This window comes from Schizophyllum commune, assembly GCF_000143185.2.
Source record: "Schizophyllum commune H4-8 unplaced genomic scaffold SCHCOscaffold_1, whole genome shotgun sequence".
Taxonomy (NCBI): Eukaryota; Fungi; Basidiomycota; class Agaricomycetes; order Agaricales; family Schizophyllaceae; genus Schizophyllum; species Schizophyllum commune.
The window spans coordinates 3479422-3497513 of NW_026089538.1; the positions used below are offsets into that span (position 1 = coordinate 3479422).

The following is an 18092-nucleotide window of genomic DNA, read 5'->3' on the forward strand; positions in this document are numbered from 1 at the left end:
CGAGGATTAGTGTTCAGTTCGTATGCGAGAACCATGTTTACGCACCTAACCCTCCATCATCCCTCCTTGCGGTCTCCTCTCGCGCGTCTGACGCTCGTGCGCTGTGAACGGATCAGTGGGCTGGCCAAATATACGGACAAGCGCGCGTACGGTTGTAGTGCAGCAACTTCTCAATCAAATCGACATGGGTGAGGACCATACGCCGGCAGCAGTATCGTCTGAGGTTCAACTGGTCCAGAGCATCACTGAAGGCTGTATGTGAGTAACCTGGCATGTCACGACAGCCAAGACGCGCACCCTTCAGAGACGTTCTCCGCCAGTAAGCGCATGTACGTCGCCCACTTGTCCCCCACAACCTTGCCGCACGAGAAACAGCGCACTGGGATGATCTAACATATGTATCTTCAGTAGATGTAAAGCGCCTCAGGGCTGGGCTCAATTACCATGATGAGCGCACAAAGGGAACGACGGCAGCTGCGAAAAGAGAACAAGAAATTTTGTGGCGTTAGCAAGCGGCAAATCAGAGGGTGACCAGCGCTGAGTCACACTCTCATCCATACGGGGATGTGATTGATATCGCCGAGAAATCACATCTTGGACCCACAACGTCCTCTTTGCTCGCGCGCCCGCTGCGTTATGGCCGATGTGGTTAACCACGCTGGCGCTTCCGGACGTCCATAGACTAGCCCGCTCCTGAAATTGCGCAACCCTCGGGGTAGAATTTAACCCAAGATTCTGGCAATGTCCTGATGCGTCCCTTAAGCTCTAGCAACGGTCCCCTGTATACCGCGGGGTGACTTGCCGTATAACGCGATGCGCCCTGTATAACGCGGGGTAAGGGCAGTATAACGCTGCCAGACGAGTATAGCGCTCGTTCCTGGGACATTTTTGCTGGCCCATTCGCGTTCATGGTGGTTGCCGCCCAGTCAAAGGGGAGGGTGCGTTCGCCAGGCCTTGGCCATTAGCTTGGTTTGATTTACTTCCGCTGAGCTTAGCGTTTCCTTCAACTTCATCTTGCCCTGGCAGAGCGCAACGTCAGCGTCAACCACATCGACCTACCTTCGACTTCAAAGTAAGTCAAGCACCCAGCGTTGCTTGTCGTGGACCTTATGCACCGTGCAGGGCGCCCAGTGAACCGAGAAAAGTTGGTCATGACACAAAGGAAAGAATAAAGCATAAAGTGCTGCATATACAACATAATAGTCTGATCTCGAACGAAGGACGCGGCACGACCGATACGAGGTCGTGCACACGCCACCGCCTCGCCAACTGGCAGTCGTGAAAGGAAAGGATTAGTACCCTCTCCTCAGCCTCTCATTCTCCTCCCTCAACCGCTTGTTCTCCTCCCTCAGCTCGCTCAAATCCCCCACATACTCATCCATCAACGACCGCAGCTCCGCCTTCCACGACCGGCCCATCTTCACCAGGTCGAGGTGCAGCCCCATCATCTCCTGCCGCGTCTCCATCTGGTAGTCGAACATCACGTCGCGCACGATCCCGCGCAAGAAGTCCTGCGCCGTCGCGGAACTGCCTGGCGAGCTCGGCATCATGGGCGCATTCGCCGGCTGCGGGCCCATGGAGCGCCGCAGGGGCGAGGGCTGCCAGGGGCTGTGGGTGATCCCGCTGGTCGCGCGCCGCGCGGGGGAGACCTGCATAGAGAGGTTGCGCTCGCGCTCGGCGGCGGCGGCCAGGCGCTTGTGCTCGAGCGAGATCTCCTCAATCTCGTCCTCCTCATCGCTGTCGTCCTCGAAGTCGACGGCTTTGCCCTTGCCCTTGGGCTCGGTTTCCTCGACGAGGGGAGCGGCCCAGTTCGGCGAGCCGAGGCCGATGTTGGCGAAGGTGGCGCGCTTGGATTTGGGCAGAGGGGTGACCGGATCCAGGCCCATGTCGGGGAGCTCAGGAGAGGGAGTACGGCGTGAAAGGGCGGACGGCGGACGCGAGCTGGCTGCAGAGGGACGCGCAGACGCGGCGGGCTTCTCCCTGGTATCCCTTGTGGTTCGCGAAGAGGCGGAAGAAACGGCACGGTCCCGTGTCCGAGCACCTGGGGCAAGCCTCCCAGCGGTCGAGATAGACTCGACGGCCGAAGCTGCCGATGCCCTGCGAGGACGTCCTGCATCCGCCGACGGACGACCGCTGGACGTGACCCTCGCGCGCGCACGGGCAGTGGCATCCGAAACGACGCTCTTCGGCGATGTACTCGAGGTAGCGCGCACCCTGCTTGACGCAACGGACGTCGGACGGTCAATGGCTGACTTTGGCGGGGAGCGCATCGCAGGAGAACGCGTGGGTGGCGACCGCGGCGAAGAGAAGGACGTGCGGATAGGCCTCACAGGGGCCTTGCCCGGACTCGGTCCTTTGGCAGGCGGCTTGCGAGTTCCAGCCAACGTCTCGATGTCAACTATGATTATAGTCGGCAATTTTTCTGAAAAAGCAATGTATCGTGTACGTACTGGAGATGTTATCGGAATCCTTCGTTGAGTTGCCCAGCGGGTCCCTCACAGGGGAGAAAACTTTCTTCGGGTCTGTCGGGCGAGTGGCAGGGCTACTGGTCGGCTTTGGAACGACACTCTTGCGAGTAGGTGTAGTCGCCGTCGCGCTAGTTGAGGATCGGGGAGGAGGCCGCAGACGCGTCGGCGAAGGCTTGGTCGGGCCAGTGGCTCGGGTACTGGCCGCCCGCTTGGCCTCTGCGCTAGAGGCAGAGGGCTTCGCCGCAGATGGTGGGCTCTTGACCTTTTTCTAGGAGGGTCGTCAGCCTCAGTTCCTGTATAAGGGCGGTTATATTTACCTGCACACATAGGGCTTCAATACGACAGCCAGTCTCGCTGATGATGATGGGCTTGGGTGGCTTGTCGAGGGCACGGAGATCGAGCAGCAGCAGCTTGCCGTTCTCGGTGCCTAGGTATATAGCGGCCCCTTCGGGAGAGAAAGCTACGCTTGTAAGAGGTACTTTCATATGAAGGGTACGGAAGAGCCTGTGCAGTATATATCAGTCAATACTCCGTGTCCTGCATGTCACTACGCACCCCTTCTCTTTGTCCAGATCGACTAGACCGACAGTGCCTCCCGTAGTGGCAACAGCGACCAAGGTCTTGCTGAATGGACTGCATGCCACGGCACAGATGTCGCCGCCAGCGGCGTCACTGAGGGTGATCGTCTTCGTCGGTGTCGAGGGTTTCGTAATGTCGTATATAATGAGGCTCCGGGCGATGGCAAGGAGCAAGCGGGTCCGTGCGTGGGGATGGAAGACGCAAGCCGAGATATGCTGGCCTTCATACGAGGTCAGGCCCCTCAGCGTCGTATGCGATCCCATGGTCAAATTGTCGATGTGGACTGCATTGGCAGCCGTGGAGGCCAAGAGGGAGTTGTCGTTTGAGAGGGCAATGTGTTCAACGGGTGCGGTGTGCGCACTGAGGGTCTGTGCGATCCTTGGCGACGCCAGTATCCCGTCGATGACAATGACGCTCCCCCCGGAGGCGACGACAAGCGCCCCCTTGTCCTTGGCCGCAAGCCCCCGCAGGTCGACTTCATCCTCCGTCTCGTATATGTCGTCAATCGAATTCGTTGCCGGATCGTAACGCTGCAACTTCCGGCCGGATGCAAGGTAAAGGTGCGCATTGTCGATTGCCCAGCATGCTGCGGACGGCGGGGAGGTGAAGGAGAAGCACGTCGAGAGCGACGACGGCGCCTTCTTGAGCGCGGCGGGGTCTGCGAGGCAGAGGGCGTCGGTGGCGGCGACCCCGAGCATGTTGATGGTGGAAAAGCGGAAACGGGCGGCAACGCCGACACGCGTCAACAGAACCGTCGCGATCACATGCCAGCTCCACGTGATCGTGCTCGCTCTAATTGGGACAGCCCAAGGCAGCGCGTCGTCCTTCTTGCTCCCTCCCGTCATGCAGGCTACGAAGCAGAAGGTGAAGACGCAGACCGTCACCGCGACGCAAAGCTTGGAGGCCGTCAAGACGCTCGTCGCAGCTGGGCTGGGATGCATAGCCTTCCTGAGGTACGCAATATGCATCGCTCCTCGGGACCCATGCTCACGCATATACCAGGGACCTCTTGCCGGAGGACAACTTTACGAAGAGTGCGCTATTCGAAGGGCGTTTTGACCTGCTTTGACCTTTATGCAGCTTCATTCTCCGCCTTCGATGATTCCTTTGGGATGTCGACCGACGGGAGGACGCCAACGCCTGCCAGCTCGCAGAAACCAGGCGGCTTCAAAGTCATGGTAAGCAAACTGCCTATCCACCCCCTATTCCCACTAACATCCCACTCTAGACTATAACACGGAACTCCACCGAGGAAGCTGACCGTCTGTTGAACTACGTGGTGCGCAAAGCCCATCATTTTGCGATTGCTATGGGCCAATGACTTGTAGGAAAACGGCATATTCGATGCTTTGCAGAAGCAGTACCTCGAAAGCTTTATCTTTGGCATATATCTGGTAGCACCCTCCATATTCAAGTCGTCCGTCGCTCATCCATAATCAACCAGGACAAGGACAAGCCCAACGAGTGAGCGCATATATCTGCTCTTGCACCCTCCTTCTCATCGTGCTTTGCAGTGTCGTCGAAGCGTACACTTTCAACTTCGAGGTGGGCGACTTTCGAACTCCTTGTATGCGTCCTCATGGACGCGTCACAGTACCACCAAGTACCCGGCACGGACGTCGTGATACCTATCATGGCGACGATCAGAAAGACGCTGGGCAACCTGTCTTTAGGTGCCGGCGACGATTCGCTGCAGCGAGCACGCAGTACTGGCGATGACCCGCTTCAGCAAGCACTCAATCAGGGAAAGGCCCCGACCTTCGGGGACGTAAAGGCCAGAGTAAAAGTCCGTGTAGTCAGCATTTACGCTCGCGACATTGATCTTACGGTAACTCCAGGCTCTTCTGAAGCAAGTCATCTCCTGTACGACGCCGATGGAGCCTCTGCCCAGTACGTAGACGTCGCTCTTCTCAGTTCTCAAAGCTCACGGGGAACAGAGAAGCGATATGCCAACTTCAAGGTCTTCTACAATGCGTCAACTCCGATTGACTACGAGGCGCCGGGCTTCAAGCCTGGCGATGTCGACAAGGATCGCTGGTACATCATGACCCATGCGATTGACGAGATCCCGGAAAGGTATACAATGGGCAAGCTTGACACAGGTCATCACCGGTACGCATACATCCCGACTTATAGACGTAGTTGATCGATTTGGGATTCAGAGTGAAGCTGAGCGTTACTTCGATTGCGGGCTTTCTCCCGGGTTCGACAGAACACGATGACTCGCCGTTCGCAGGCCCTTCGACGCGCTCTCATGGTGTTCCGGCCCTCACGCCCGCGCAAGAATTTGCTCTGCGCGCTCAGCAGAGTGCAAAGCAAGCGGAGGACGCCGCGCTGCGTAACGTCGCGTGGGCGCTCGACGCCGCCGATGCTATCGACCCTGATGCAGACGGCGAGGTCGACGAGGAGTACGACGCGGCGGCGGGAGGTCTGCCGAGATTGAAGTCCTTCAACGATTCCGGGATCGATATCAATATGGTGCCAGTTGGCATTCGCAACGACCAGGGTATCATCGAGCCCATCCCGGCTAAGTCACTGCCCGTACACTTCGGCGGCTCCTTGGACACACCACGTCATCTGAAAATGGTGCGCACTCTTGTTCATCGCAGATTACAGCTTGGTCTGACGCTAATGCAGAACGTCGATGCTCCGAGCGACCAAGATCTGTCTAGCACCCAGTTGATGATGACGCCCACCCAGACGTTTCCCGTCACCCCCATGAATCGGCAGACGAGGTCGACAGTCTTGCAATCTTCCGGCCAAACACAGTCGATGGGCACGCTCGACCTGCCGAGCTCGGCAGACTTCGATACGCAAATGCTGCAGGACATGAACCTGGATATGAACGGAGACACCATGGCCATTGACGAAACGGAGATCCTTAGTGAGTCCGAAGGAAACTCTTCGAGGACGATCTAATGTCTTGGCGAAGATCTCGAGACGCAACTGCCGGAGGAAGATACCTACGAAGACCCTATCCAGTCTTTCGCGTCTAGGAGCGCTTCAGAGGCGCCGCCCGTTCAGAAGACCCCCATTGTCGACAATGGCCTGAAGTGCGAATGCGGCATACAGGTGATGTACTTGACAAGCTTCCTAGCGTCCCCCTCGCTGATAGATGATCGAAGGTCGAAGATGATGATCGCGTGCACTGCGAGGGCCCCTGCGGCCACTGGTTCCACGCCTGGTGCATGGGGTACGTTGGCGACACGGTCCTGTCTCTCCAGCTTTTGACTTTTCTCATGATCAGATACCACTCGAAGAAGGACAAGCGGCTTCCGAAGTACTTTATTTGCTTCGATTGTGTCGCGCGTTCGGAAGATACATGGGAGCTGATCAAGAATACGATGTACCCGCAGATGCGCGGCAGGCTTCAGGACTTGGCTAGGTTTAGGTGAGGGCTTTGCTCAGCCATTGTTATAGCTGAAGGGCTCATCGTCATCCATAAAGGCGAGCCATCAAGAAGGCGGAAACGATGGGCCAGAACACCACCGCCCAGACGTTCGGCAAGGTCGTCCGCTGCGACCAAAGTATCGGGAAGACACTATTCGCGAGGCTGGAGGGCGAAGGTAACAGCGGCGCATTGTTGACTCGCACGCACACTGATCCTTGTAGGCTTCATCTCGCAACAAGTCGTCGAAGTCGATGGGCTGGGCGTCCAGCATTCGCGGGCGGCGGCGGCGAAGGGGAAGGGGAAGGCACCCGCGAAGCCTCGCAAGAATGCCAAACGCCGCTGGGTGTTCAATTACACGATGAAGGAGGGCCAAGCGTATAAGGACTACTTCGACCCAAACCCGGAGGTGGTAAGAAGGATTCTGAAGGTTCCGGAGTTGGTGCGTGCTTCGCTTCGCCTGTTGTCTGGTTGTTCGTTTGGCCAACTGCCATGACTGACGCGCCGACGATTTTTGCAGGAGAAGAGCGTGAAGGCGCACAAGAGTCCGTTCCTTGAGAGCACGAACTACGCGCGCGGCGACGTGGAAGAGACGCAGACGCAGGAGGATACACAGATGTGGGACGGCACGGCGGCGAGGAAGCGTGACGATCGTAGCGACCAGTCGGAGCGCCCCAGGAAGAAGACGAGGATGTCGCTGGCGTCTGCTGTGGACTTGGCGGAGTAGTAGGACTCTCGTTTGACTCCTGGATGCTTTCTCGGCGGACTTGACCTCGCTTTCTTTTCTCTTCGGCTGTCGTGCTGTCGTGCTCTCTTCTTTCGCTATGGATCTCCTCGGCTGGTTCTCCCGTTTCCGCTGTCATGCATCTTGCTCTGGACTCGCTGTGGCTTTGCTCTCGTCTTGTGCTCGTCCAATGACCTTCGCTCTCTACCGTCTACGTTGCGCTCGCTCGACTTACGGATGACCTATACTTGCACTGCTCTCTCGTTCTTTCGTTATATTTTTCCCTTCTCAACCGCTCTAGCATGCTGTGGTTACTAACTTACTCGTCTGTATCGTCCATCACCCGATTCTGTGCCGTTGTCGAAGTCGAGATCAGCTTGCCCTCAAGCAGGCAGTATAAAGCGCCGGAAATGGCAATTTTCTCAGCATCCCCTTGCGATCTTCTATGTCGGCGGCTGCATCGTTCGGCCGTCGTCCGCATCGCGAGGACCTCGCAGGAGAGTAAAACGGGTGCAAGGCATAGACTACGCACCTCCGTATCTCCCTGGCGCCGCTTTTACGACGTCGGGGCTCGTTAGAGTGGTGTACATTCGTTGCAATATAGATGGATATTTTCAGTACAATGGATTGTGAAGCGGGAAGGACAGATATGAGATAGTGCTTGGATGACGAAGATGATGAATGAAGCATCGACGTGAGTATGAGGCAGGTCGGAGTGCCGACGGATCGAGAAGGCGCGACGCGTCGACCGAAGAAAGGATTACTAGTATAGGTCTCCCTCTGCCATCATGGTCTACAAGCTCTCTGCATCGTTAGAGGCACACTCGTCCGATGTTCGTATTTCCCAAGTACCTGTGAGACTTCCCGCTGAACGCACCCATCGCAGGTGCGCGCGCTCAAGGCGCCGTTGAACGACCTCATCCTCTCCGCATCGCGCGACACGACCGCGATCGCCTGGACGCGCGACGCCTCTGGCCCCGCGTTCAACCCCGACAGCGTCTTCCACCCCGGATCCGCGTATGTGAACTCCCTGGCGTACATCCCGCCTACAAACGACGCGCCGAAAGGTGAGCGAGCACGCAGACGCGTCGGTGGCGCGCGCTGACGCGGCCGAGGCTACCTCGTCACGGGCGGCCAGGATAAGCTGATCAACGTCTTCCGGCTCGGCGCGGGCGCGGAGGAGCCAGAATTCAGGCTGGTGGGGCACAGCGGGAACGTCTGTGCGCTGGATGTGTCCGCGGGAGGGGCTATAGTGTCGGGATCTTGGGATGCGTACGTGGTTGCGCCATATTTGTGTGCTCGATGGCTCACGATTACATAGTACAGCAAGGGTATGGCGGAACTTCCAGCTTGCGTACGAGTTGAAAGGGCACGAGAGCTCTGTGCTGGCTGTACTCGCGGTGGATGAGGACAAGGTCCTGACAGGTGCGTGTGCATACCCCATCCCCCTTGCAATCTCTCTAACTCCAAGTAGGCTCCGCAGACAAGACAATCAAGCTCTGGCAGAATGGCAAGGTCATCCAGACCTTCACTGGTCATACCGACGCTGTTCGCGGCCTCGCACTGGTTCCGGACATCGGCTTCGCCTCTTGCTCGAACGACACGCATGCCCCCCTTCTTTACCTACATCATACTCGGCTAATGCAGCGACAGTGAAATACGCGTATGGACCTTTGGCGGCGATCTACTCTACACGCTGTCTGGACATACCGCCTTCGTCTACAGCCTCTCGATACTTCCAAATGGCGGGATCGTCTCCGGAGGCGAGGATCGTTCCGCACGCGTCTGGAAGGGTCAGCACCTCCTCAGTCGTCCCACTACTTCCGCTCAATAGTGTCGCTTGCAGACGGCGAGTGCTCGCAGGTCCTCACTCACCCCGCAATCTCTGTATGGGTAGTCACAACGATGCCCAACGGCGATATCGTGACTGGCGCGAGCGATGGTATTATCCGCATTTTCAGCGAATCGCAGGATAGGTGGGCATCTGCGGCCGACCTTCAGGCGTACGAAGAGACCATCGCGCGGCAGGCTTTGCCTTCTCAGCAGATGGAAGGGCTGAACACGAACGACTTGCCCGGTATTGAGGCTCTCGCTACGCCAGGTTGGTACCCTTATCATTGACTTCAGTGTTCCTGCTTACAGTCGCATAGGTACCAGGTCAGGTCAACAGAAGCTGGTGAAGAATGGCAGCGTCGTCGAAGCACATCAGGTTCGTGCCTTCCGGTATGTTTGGGCCTGTTCACTTACAATTGCAGTGGGATTCTCTAGCTGGGCAATGGCAAAAGATTGGCGACGTCGTCGGCGCTGTCGGAAACAATAAGCGCCAACTATATAATGGCAAGGAGTACGACTACGTTTTCGACGTCGCCATCCAGGATAGCGCGCCGTCTCTGAAGCTTCCTTACAACGCCAACGGTACGTCTGACCCTTGTGCACGATGCAGTCCCATTGATGCACTCGCAGAGAATCCGTACACCGCCGCTCAGCGCTTCCTCGCCGCCAATGACCTACCGATGCACCACCTCGACGAGGTTGCGCAGTTCATACAGCAAAACGCTTCAGGCGTCACGCTGGGAGCAAGCAGCGAATACGTAGATCCCTTTACGGGCGCAACGAGCTATCGAGCTGGCGGTGGATCTAGCTCGGCGGCAGCGCCTTCAGGCAACTACGTCGACCCCTTCACTGGCTCAAGTCGGTATACAGGAGCACCTGCACCGTCAGCTGAGGGCGCTTCGACATACCAAGACCCCTTCACGGGGGCGTCAAGGTATCAGTCGAACCCACCGCCAGCACCAGCGAAGCCGAAGATTATACCAGCTGTAAGCCTCATGCATACTGTCCCTTGCAAAGGTTTAACTGATATGCTCCCAGCCCGCCGCGGTGACTTTCAAGCAGGCAAATGTAGCAGCCATGCAGGGAAAGCTCAATCAGTTCAACGAGGCTCTGACGAACGAGATTGTGAGTGTCATGTCGGCCTATAGACATCGAATACTCACTCCGATCATTCTAGTCCACCTCCTCGCTAGCAATGTATCCGGAAGAACTCGCCGCCATAGACGACGCCTTCGCTGTCCTCTCACAACCGACACCTGAAGGAAAACTGCTCGGGGACGCCCAAGCCGAGGCGGTGATCTCGATACTCGAGCGTTGGCCTACAGCCCAGCTCTTCCCCGTTATCGACCTCACGCGGTTACTCGCTGGTCACGCCCTGCACATATTCCATTCCTCTGCGCAGAAGGAGCGTCTATTCGCCGCGTTGTTCAAAGCCGCGGAGTGGGGCGCTTCGTGGAATCCGCCGATTCCGAAGGCGCGGGAGACGAACGTATTGCTCGTACTAAGGACGGCGGCGAATGTGTTGCAAGAGGGGACGTCGTTAGGAGCAGAACCGTGGTTGGTGAAGGTGAGTGGTTTGTACTTTGGTTTGGAATATGAGGTTGACAGGATGCAAAGCTACTTGAGGGACTGTCGGCCGTGCCCTATGCGTCTTTGAACAAGAACCAGCGGGTCGTGTTCGCCACCGTCTTATTCAAGTACGTTCTACTCTGCCTAACACGCAATCCCTGCTTATGCCAATTATCTAGCGCGTCTTGTGTGGCATTGAAGGTTCCCATCGACCCTGCTATCTGCGGCCAGGTCGTTACGCTCATCCTCCAGGTATGTATTCGCACGTCGCTGGCGCAGGCCTATGCTGAGAGACTTCGCAGCTACTGCAAACGGAGACCGTTGACTCGGAGGCGAGCTACAGAGCCCTGGTAGCGCTGGGTAATCTGGTGAGCTACCGCGTCTGGCCTATTTGTCGCGCAAACATCTAACCTGCTCGTCAAGGCCCATGCGCGCAAGGCGCAAATTGATCCATCTTTGCGTGGGTCCGCTGTCGAGCTTCTCAGTGGTTTGCCTCGCATCTTCAATGAGGATCGTGTACGGAATGGGGCAGCAGAGGTCGCATCGCTCTTGAAGTGATCAGAGCATGTTGAAGGAAGAGAAGCGATACTTAGACGTGGGCATTCACCGCAATGGCACTGACGGATCATCCTCATAAGTGTTCTGGATCTTGTGTATGTAGAATAGGTGTATACATGACCTACTGGAAAACGCATTGGAATATGAACAGATGAATTGTTCACAAAGGAGATCAGGGGTTATTTGAAGGTCGACAGTTGCGCGCCACTATCAAGCCTTTGGCCTGCTTCCGCGGGATCTATAGCGAATATAGCCTTTGATGGTGATCAAAAAATGCATCTTCCGAGTTGTGCATCGTCCTCACTCGTTTTTCGACCGTTCTTTGCGTTCCCTGGACCGTTCGGAGGCTGGAAAAAAGTAGAGGGTGCTGTAACCCCTGGCGGGACTCGAACCCGCAACCTCCAGATGCCACCAAGCTCCGAATTTCAAAGGAAAAGCAGAGAAGTAGAAGTCTGACGTCATAAACCATTAGACAACAGGGGCCTAAAGCGAACTCGAGCCTAGTGATATACAATGTCATGTCCATAGTGGGATTGCATTGAGGGCCCCGCAACCTCTCACCCTGGAGTAATATAAGTGACACAGGAATTTCAGGCGCTGTACTCCACCAAAGAGATTGGCCTACAGTCTTTTGGCCCTCCTTGTCACGCGGTGGTCACACAACTTGAACTTCAACCACCATGAGCGCAGCACCTGCAAATACTGCAGATTACGTCTGGCGACCACCGCAATACGCATTTGATTGCGCGCCGACCCTACAGACTACTGCATCTGTAACTCAGGCGGACGCAGGAAATAGCAACTTTGTCAGGACAGCGAAATGGTAGGTTCGCCACGACCTCTGAACTGTCCTCTCGTAGATCCCTCATAAAACTGCAAACTGCTGCCATCATGCTCCAAGCAATTTTTCTAAAAATTTCATTTACGATGTGGCACAGGTGTCCCGACGGCTCCTCGCTTCTCATGCATTGCGAGAACAGAACGTTTGAACTGCTACCCACGTACGCTCACGTTCTGTTCCTGCCTCACGCCTCTTGACGTGCGGTATCAAGGCCCTCGTACTCTGCCGGACTGTCAGATCAAGAGTCAATAGCCGCTCATGCCACAACATCGCTGCACGGACCCAGCATCGTTCTCCCCCAACCGGCGCCAATCCTCGATTTTGCGTGGTATCCGGGCGCTACCGCGCATAGCCCAGCAACGCATTGCTTCGTTGCTTCTGTGAGAGAGTGCCCTGTCAAGCTGCTCGATGCGAGTAGTGGTCGAGTGAGTTCCAGTTCATTTCATGGTCGTACCATCATTGTACCACCTCCCATTGTCGTTGGCCATTCAGTCCCATCCTATTTGGCATTGTATACTGCCTTCAGCCTCTCTTACTTATCACCAGCTTCGCGCTTCATACAAAATTGTCGACCATCGCGAACGGCAAATCGCCCCGCACAGCCTCGCTTTCAACTTATCTGCTCAGAGGTGCGAATAGGTTGCCCAGTAGTAGGATATTCGCTGAACACGCACATTCTCTATCTATGCATCTTGCATCTTGCTCTATAGGATCTACTGCGGCTTTGAGGACGCCATCGAGGTCTTCGACGTTATGGTTCCGGGCGAAGGCACCCGCCTACCCACCACACCATCCAAAAAGAGCAAAGACGGGCTCAAGGGTACATTGCACTCGCTCTCTGATCCATCCATTCCTCCTTGCATCCCACACAATCTTCGTCCTCGGCCCTCGCCATTACCTGCTAGCAGGTGCTGACCACCGACTAGGCATCATCTCCGCCCTCGCCTTCTGCCCCTCCTACGCTTCTGACGTCTTTGCCGCGGGCACCCTCTCCCCACACGAAGGTAACATCGCCCTCTTCCGCGAATCAGACGGAGAAATTCCCCTCGCTTTTCTTGGGGGCGGGCTTCGGGCGGGCGTTACGCAGGTAAGCTGTACTCCTTTCCCGCCCATCCTCATACCACGGCGCTCACAGAGATCACCACTCTTTCCCCTTTGCAGCTTCACTTCAACCCCATGCAGCCACACCTCCTCTACGCTGCCTACCGCCGCCGCCCTGAGATTCTGTGCTGGGACCTTCGCTCAGGCATGACTGCCCCGCTCGCTACCTTTGTCGACCCAACTGCCCCGAATCCGAACACATTGACGAACCAGGTAATCTACTCTCCGACGCGCTTGCTCTGGATACGCTCGCAGAAGTATCCCCACAACTGACCGACGAATCAGAAAATGCGCTTCGACATCGACATCACCGGTCGCTGGCTCAGCACTGGAGATCAGGCGGGGCACCTCCTGGTGTTCGACTTGACGAAAGCCAGCGGGCCTACGGAGCCACAGCACGAAGTCGAGACGATCGAGATAGGGCCTGCGTGCAAGGTCGAGGCGCATGGAGGTACGTGGCACTCGTTTATTTCTTGTTACTCTCCCTCATTACGCTCCAATCCTTTGTCCCCCTGGCACGAGTGCACAGACTGAAGTAGCCTTCCTATGCAGATGCAATTGGCTCCGTGGCTTTTCAACCACTGCAACCCATCGTTGCGACAGCATCAGGGAGCCGTTATTTCGACGTAGACGAGACCAGTAGTAGTGACTCGGACTCATCGGACGAAGACGCAGACTCATCGGAGGACGATGCTGCCCCGCAAGCCACTGCACGGAGGGTAGGAAGTGGCAAGGCAGTCGGTGTCGGGCCAAAGACACGAGATGCCTCAATCAAGTTCTGGTACGCAGGTGGCAGCGCGGCGCACACTAACGTCGGTGAAGGCGAGAGATGACACCGGGCGAGCAACACTGTCCGGGAGACATGTCGTGATTATACGTATAGTAGGCGAGATACATACATAGTCGGAATGACAAGGGCATGAGGGGAGTGATGAAGACTGTTGGTGGAAAAATGTCAATATCTACTCCCGCTCGTTGGCACGCTCGAGCTGCTGCCGCTTGCGCGCACCACCACTGAGGAATATAACACATCAGTACCCGAAAAAACGCGGAAAGGAAAATGGACGTACGCCTCCGTGTCCAACCCTCGCTTCTTCCCTGTCTTTGCCTCATCCAAGAATTGGTTCAAGCCGAACACATCGCCCGTGTCCTTCTCGAACTGCACCGGCCCCTCCCTCACCTCCTGCTCGTTCGCGCCCTCGAAGCCCACGCGCGTCGGCCCCAGGCCGAACCGGTCCGCCTCCAGCGCCTTCCCAATCCCCTCTTCCGTCCCGCCGCCGAACTGCTCCGCGTCCTCCCCGCCAATATTCGCCCGCGCCTTGTAGATCGCCGCCGCGGCCGTCGACCCATGGAAAAGCGGTCTATCGTACAAGCTGTAGCTCTCCTCGTCCCCGAAGCTTCCTGGCAAGCTCTCCTGGTTGAAGAGCCGGCTGTCGAGCATGGATTCCTTAGAGAGCGTGGGCTTGGCGATCCCGAGCGCGACCTTCTCCGAGATGTCGCGGTTCTGCTGGCGTGCGAGCATCTTTGCGCGCTGCTCCGCGCCCATGTTGTTCATACGCATCTCACGCTCGCGCTCCCGGCGCTTCTCCTTGCGCATCTCGTCGCGGATGCGCGCGGCCTCCTCGTCCTCGCCGCTGTCCTCCGCCGCGGACTCGCGGTCGCTCTCGGACTCGGAGTCGCTGCCGTAGGCGCCGAGGGAGGCTTTGGCGGCAGCGGTGGCCTGGGCGGTGGCTGCAGCACGCGGGGCGCCGCCGCGCTCTTCGCGGGCGCGCTGCGCCATCATGCGCAAGTTTTCCTCCTTGGCGGCCTTCTCCTTTGCCGCAAGCTTTTGCTGCATGATGGCACGCTGCCGTACCTCCTCACGGGCGTGTCGGTCGGCCACGAAGAGGGCTTCGGAGAATTTGGCAAAGTTGTCGTTGATTGTGACCTGTGCAGGGGTAAGCTTCTGTTGGCAAGAATATAAGGGTCATACGCACATCTTGCAATCCACGACCATCGGCGGCGAGACGCTTGTCAAGCGGGATCGTGAAACCCTTGTTGTTCTTCCAGTTCGAGATGCATGGTGGTATCATCCACTCCTTCTGCTCCGCCGCCGTCGCCTTCCTCGGCGGGCTACGCAGCACCGGTGGCGGCGGACTCGGCGGTCCCCTCGGAATCTTCTTGTGCTTATACCGCGGCGGCTCCAGCGGGTCCTCCACCACCTCGGACATCTTAATGATGCGCTGCTTCAAGCCGGCCGCGCCATTCTGCTGACCGGGCGTATAGCGGATGTAAGAGGTCTTGCCCTGGCCACTAGCGACGTTCTTCGGCTGGGCGGCCTTGATCTTGCCGTTGACGAGCTTCTCGAGCGCAGCGCGCGTCTTGTCGGTCGTCGCCTGGACCTCGTCCTCGGAGGGGCGCTCCATGGCACGCGCCTCGTCGTCGAGATCTTGGCGGTGCAGCATGGGGACAAGGTCCTTGAACTGGGACTGCACGGTTTTGCCCTCGCGCTGACCCTGGGTGGCGATGGCGTCGTAGCGGACATTGCCCTCGCTGTCGACTTGGAGGGCGATAGTGTTTCCCGCGGCGGTCTGCGCAAAGGGTCAATATACAAGAGAGGAGAGTCAATTGCCTACGCACCTTCTTCTTGCCCATGTCCAGGGGATATTGCGCTACATGGCATTCAGGGTACGCACCGCCGTCCCCTGAAAACACGGTTAGCTATGTCGGGAACCATCTTTTGACACGCACCGAAGTCTGCCTGACTCGTAGGCCTCCATCCCTTGCGCTGTCCGTAAGGTGGAATAGGTGCCCGCGTAATGATAGTCGTCGATGTTGACGCCTGCCTGAAATCCTCCTCGTGATCGGACTCCACGCCCGAGTTGATGGGTTGCGGGAGTGCTCTGCGTTTCTTTTGAGCAGCAGTATGGCGGATGAACAAAGGAAACTCACGCTGCGAGGGACGCCATCGCCGTCGACGTCGATGGCAAGAACAATGCGGAGCTCAGCGGCACAGCCACCGCATGCTGACATGCGTCGGTGTTTCGGCCCGGCCCCCGGCTTACGCCAATGGCCACCTCTCCACCACCTCCGACAGACTAGTAGCTATATTATGCGTGTATATGGGAAGGATCTATCTGCTAGTGTACAGAACCGTATACTATACTTACCGCAGGGCCCCATTACCAGTTCTCGACTGGACAAGCGAACTTCCTCCTCTCGCCATCTCGTCGCAAGGAATTGCGATTGTACCCGTCCGGTCCCTCAATCATGTCCACCACTCTTCTGTCAATTCTCCTAACGCTCCTCCCCTTCCTCCTCCTCATCCCTCAAAAATATCGGCCTATCCCCATCAAAAGACTTGGGCGACAATAACGGCGCCTCCTCATCGAAGTCCTCAATCGCACGCGCCGCGCGCTCGTCAACGTCCGCCGGCAGACCATCCAAATGCCGGATGTGCCCGGTGACGGCCGTGTACACGGCGTAGGAGGCGAGGGCGGCGAGGATGATGCCGCCGGCGATGAGCGCGGCGTTGATGGCTTTGGTTTCTGGGGGTGGGGTCAGGCAGGGTGAAGGGGAGGGGAGGGGAGGAGCGAGAGGTTAAGGGATCGGGTGAAACTCACGAGGATCCATGTGGCTACGCTGGTCCCCGTCTGCGAGAGCTGCCATGCGTGAACCGATGAAGGTGTGCAGGAGCAGCTTGGGGAAGACGAAGATGGTGGCGAACAGGAACTGCCACAGCTTAACGGGTTCTATGGACTGGGGCGTGCAGTGTCAACGAGCCGCCAGGTGCAGTGCCAGAGGGGAAGTACGCACAGCGAACAAGGTATTCGAGTACACCCAAGGCGGGAAGGGCGAAACACGGATGAGAACGATGAGCGGGAGGCCCTTGGCGCGCTAGAATGACACGACGCGGTCGTTCTCAGCAGACAACAAAGCTTGTGGTCGCATTCACTCACCACAACCGACTCCAGCGCCTGCCACTTCTCATTCTGCGATGCCCACGCCTTCAACCGGCGACTGAACAGCAAGCGCAGTGCGACGAAGACGAGTGCAGAGCCCACCAGCGATCCGACCGCCGAGATGAAGAAGCCCTTCATGCCATAGGCGAAGCCGCAGAGCGTGGTGATCGTCGTGTGCCCGATGAGTGGGGGGAAGGAGACAGCAACTGGGGGTGGTGTGAGATTCAGATGGTGTGAGGTTTGGGAGGGAAGTATTGAGGGGTGAGAGGCAAGATGGGGTGAAGGGAGCGTACCCATGAGCGCTCCGATGGCCAGCCATCCGAGGCGGAGCTGCGCGAGGTCGGTGCCGCGGTCATAGAACCACTGCGCGATGCGGCTCGGTTTGAGGATGATGAAGGTCGCGACTGACCATAACCGTTCAGTCCCAACGTGCATTAGACCGGATGTAGGGCACGCACTTATCGCAGCATAGAATAACATAAGCAGCCATAGGAACAACTAGTAACCATCCCTGCGTGAGCCATAGCATCCGCGCAGTCCAAGGATGCGCGCCACCTTGCTCCAGATATTCAAGTGCTTGTACTTCCGCCAGGCCCATCGTGCAAGACGTTTCGGCACATCGAGGAGAGACTGTCGGTCGTCAGAGGAAGCCATGGAGGCGGGAGGGAAGGAGCGTCTTGCGGCGGCCTGTGCAGTTGTCAGCGCGGTGCGTCAGTGCGCGGCTAGGTGCCGGCCGATAAGATTAGATTACGCTGCAGGTCACGCGCCTCCCACGCATCAGTTGAACTTCAGCTTGGGTTTCGCAACGACAACGCAATCCATGTCTTTGGCCACACACTACCTTTCGAATCTCGTTGCCGTCTGAATCGCCTGATATTAGGGTCTCAGGTGACTGAGCAAACAAATCAGATAGTACAATGGCATGGGAGACTTCTGAGCGATCTGCACGCGCAGCTCTGGCGCGGTACCTAAGAAGACCATTGTGTAATTCCGGTCCGCATGCAGGACTGGGTCATCAATATATAGAGAGAAAGAGTGTAGACCAAACTAGATAGCCAAGATGCGATGTTTACACACAGATGGTTGATCT

General features: G+C 57.3%; 7 protein-coding genes and 1 non-coding gene across 8 annotated transcripts; 3 read left to right on the forward strand and 5 right to left on the reverse strand.

Moving 5' to 3' along the window:
- Positions 1 to 112: 112 nt before the first annotated feature.
- On the reverse strand, positions 113 to 389 carry SCHCODRAFT_02483929 (uncharacterized protein; the record flags this gene model as incomplete). The annotated part of the gene is made up of 2 exons (XM_003034826.2): positions 113 to 245; positions 298 to 389. Coding segments are annotated over 2 exons (225 nt in total), but the record flags the coding sequence as incomplete, so codon positions are not given.
- A 746-nt stretch (positions 390 to 1135) lies between these two features.
- On the reverse strand, positions 1136 to 3763 carry SCHCODRAFT_02743424 (WD40 repeat-like protein). Its single transcript, XM_003034825.2, has 4 exons — positions 3024 to 3763; positions 2786 to 2972; positions 2451 to 2736; positions 1136 to 2398 (listed from the first exon to the last, which is right to left on the reverse strand). Exons 1-4 carry the CDS (start codon positions 3743 to 3745, stop codon positions 1293 to 1295), a joined length of 2301 nt encoding a protein of 766 aa, XP_003034871.1. The 5' UTR covers positions 3746 to 3763; the 3' UTR covers positions 1136 to 1292.
- Positions 3764 to 3890: 127 nt separating this feature from the next.
- Positions 3891 to 7520, forward strand: SCHCODRAFT_02563200 (uncharacterized protein; the record flags this gene model as incomplete). Its single annotated transcript, XM_003035668.3, has 16 exons — positions 3891 to 4000; positions 4050 to 4081; positions 4128 to 4225; positions 4276 to 4326; positions 4376 to 4441; positions 4492 to 4511; positions 4562 to 4592; positions 4642 to 5159; positions 5210 to 5633; positions 5685 to 5931; positions 5980 to 6119; positions 6173 to 6240; positions 6295 to 6438; positions 6495 to 6613; positions 6660 to 6877; positions 6956 to 7520. 16 exons carry the CDS (start codon positions 3891 to 3893, stop codon positions 7160 to 7162), a joined length of 2493 nt encoding a protein of 830 aa, XP_003035714.1. The 3' UTR covers positions 7163 to 7520.
- A 414-nt stretch (positions 7521 to 7934) lies between these two features.
- Positions 7935 to 11286, forward strand: SCHCODRAFT_02608060 (PFU-domain-containing protein). Its single transcript, XM_003035667.2, has 16 exons — positions 7935 to 7992; positions 8046 to 8226; positions 8275 to 8431; positions 8481 to 8584; positions 8634 to 8763; positions 8813 to 8952; positions 9006 to 9260; positions 9310 to 9368; positions 9415 to 9574; positions 9623 to 9978; positions 10031 to 10117; positions 10170 to 10559; positions 10610 to 10689; positions 10741 to 10813; positions 10864 to 10929; positions 10985 to 11286. The coding sequence occupies exons 1-16, from the start codon at positions 7948 to 7950 to the stop codon at positions 11117 to 11119; spliced, it is 2418 nt and encodes an 805-aa protein (XP_003035713.1). The 5' UTR covers positions 7935 to 7947; the 3' UTR covers positions 11120 to 11286.
- A 204-nt stretch (positions 11287 to 11490) lies between these two features.
- SCHCODRAFT_t12 lies at positions 11491 to 11602 on the reverse strand. The gene has a single exon. It is a non-coding gene; the product is annotated as a tRNA-Arg (tRNA).
- Positions 11603 to 11798: 196 nt separating this feature from the next.
- Positions 11799 to 14059, forward strand: SCHCODRAFT_02608063 (uncharacterized protein; the record flags this gene model as incomplete). Its single annotated transcript, XM_003035666.3, has 9 exons — positions 11799 to 11942; positions 12058 to 12120; positions 12172 to 12385; positions 12507 to 12589; positions 12671 to 12780; positions 12887 to 13047; positions 13122 to 13274; positions 13347 to 13512; positions 13614 to 14059. Coding segments are annotated over 9 exons (1375 nt in total), but the record flags the coding sequence as incomplete, so codon positions are not given.
- SCHCODRAFT_02608068 (uncharacterized protein) lies at positions 13760 to 16026 on the reverse strand. The gene is made up of 6 exons (XM_003034824.3): positions 15993 to 16026; positions 15792 to 15943; positions 15681 to 15745; positions 15038 to 15631; positions 14132 to 14988; positions 13760 to 14075 (listed from the first exon to the last, which is right to left on the reverse strand). The coding sequence occupies exons 1-6, from the start codon at positions 16007 to 16009 to the stop codon at positions 14024 to 14026; spliced, it is 1737 nt and encodes a 578-aa protein (XP_003034870.1). The 5' UTR covers positions 16010 to 16026; the 3' UTR covers positions 13760 to 14023.
- A 103-nt stretch (positions 16027 to 16129) lies between these two features.
- SCHCODRAFT_02608071 (uncharacterized protein) lies at positions 16130 to 17690 on the reverse strand. The gene is made up of 7 exons (XM_050344288.1): positions 17558 to 17690; positions 17461 to 17500; positions 17296 to 17406; positions 17000 to 17208; positions 16857 to 16937; positions 16664 to 16799; positions 16130 to 16588 (listed from the first exon to the last, which is right to left on the reverse strand). Exons 1-7 carry the CDS (start codon positions 17654 to 17656, stop codon positions 16338 to 16340), a joined length of 927 nt encoding a protein of 308 aa, XP_050203097.1. The 5' UTR covers positions 17657 to 17690; the 3' UTR covers positions 16130 to 16337.
- Positions 17691 to 18092: the final 402 nt, after the last annotated feature.

Excerpts from the sequence above, each read along its gene's own strand:
- SCHCODRAFT_02608068 (XM_003034824.3), bottom strand. Across the intron at positions 14,989-15,037 it reads ATGGTCGTGGATTGCAAGAT|GTCACAATCAACGACAACTT; the intron begins GTGCGTATGACC and ends ACCCCTGCACAG. Across the intron at positions 14,076-14,131 it reads CGAGGGTTGGACACGGAGGC|TGGTGGTGCGCGCAAGCGGC; the intron begins GTACGTCCATTT and ends TATATTCCTCAG.
- SCHCODRAFT_02608071 (XM_050344288.1), bottom strand. The coding sequence starts at position 17,656 with ATGGCTTCCTCTGACGACCGACAGTCTCTCCTCGATGTGCCGAAACGT. Across the intron at positions 17,209-17,295 it reads GGCCATCGGAGCGCTCATGG|TTGCTGTCTCCTTCCCCCCA; the intron begins GTACGCTCCCTT and ends CACCACCCCCAG. Across the intron at positions 16,589-16,663 it reads GCGTAGCCACATGGATCCTC|AAACCAAAGCCATCAACGCC; the intron begins GTGAGTTTCACC and ends CCCCACCCCCAG.
- SCHCODRAFT_02608060 (XM_003035667.2), top strand. The coding sequence starts at position 7,948 with ATGGTCTACAAGCTCTCTGCATCGTTAGAGGCACACTCGTCCGAT. Across the intron at positions 9,369-9,414 it reads GCGTCGTCGAAGCACATCAG|TGGGATTCTCTAGCTGGGCA; the intron begins GTTCGTGCCTTC and ends TTACAATTGCAG. Across the intron at positions 10,930-10,984 it reads TGGTAGCGCTGGGTAATCTG|GCCCATGCGCGCAAGGCGCA; the intron begins GTGAGCTACCGC and ends CTGCTCGTCAAG.
- SCHCODRAFT_02743424 (XM_003034825.2), bottom strand. The coding sequence starts at position 3,745 with ATGCTCGGGGTCGCCGCCACCGACGCCCTCTGCCTCGCAGACCCCGCC. Across the intron at positions 2,973-3,023 it reads GATCTGGACAAAGAGAAGGG|GCTCTTCCGTACCCTTCATA; the intron begins GTGCGTAGTGAC and ends TATACTGCACAG. Across the intron at positions 2,399-2,450 it reads GGATTCCGATAACATCTCCA|TTGACATCGAGACGTTGGCT; the intron begins GTACGTACACGA and ends CTATAATCATAG.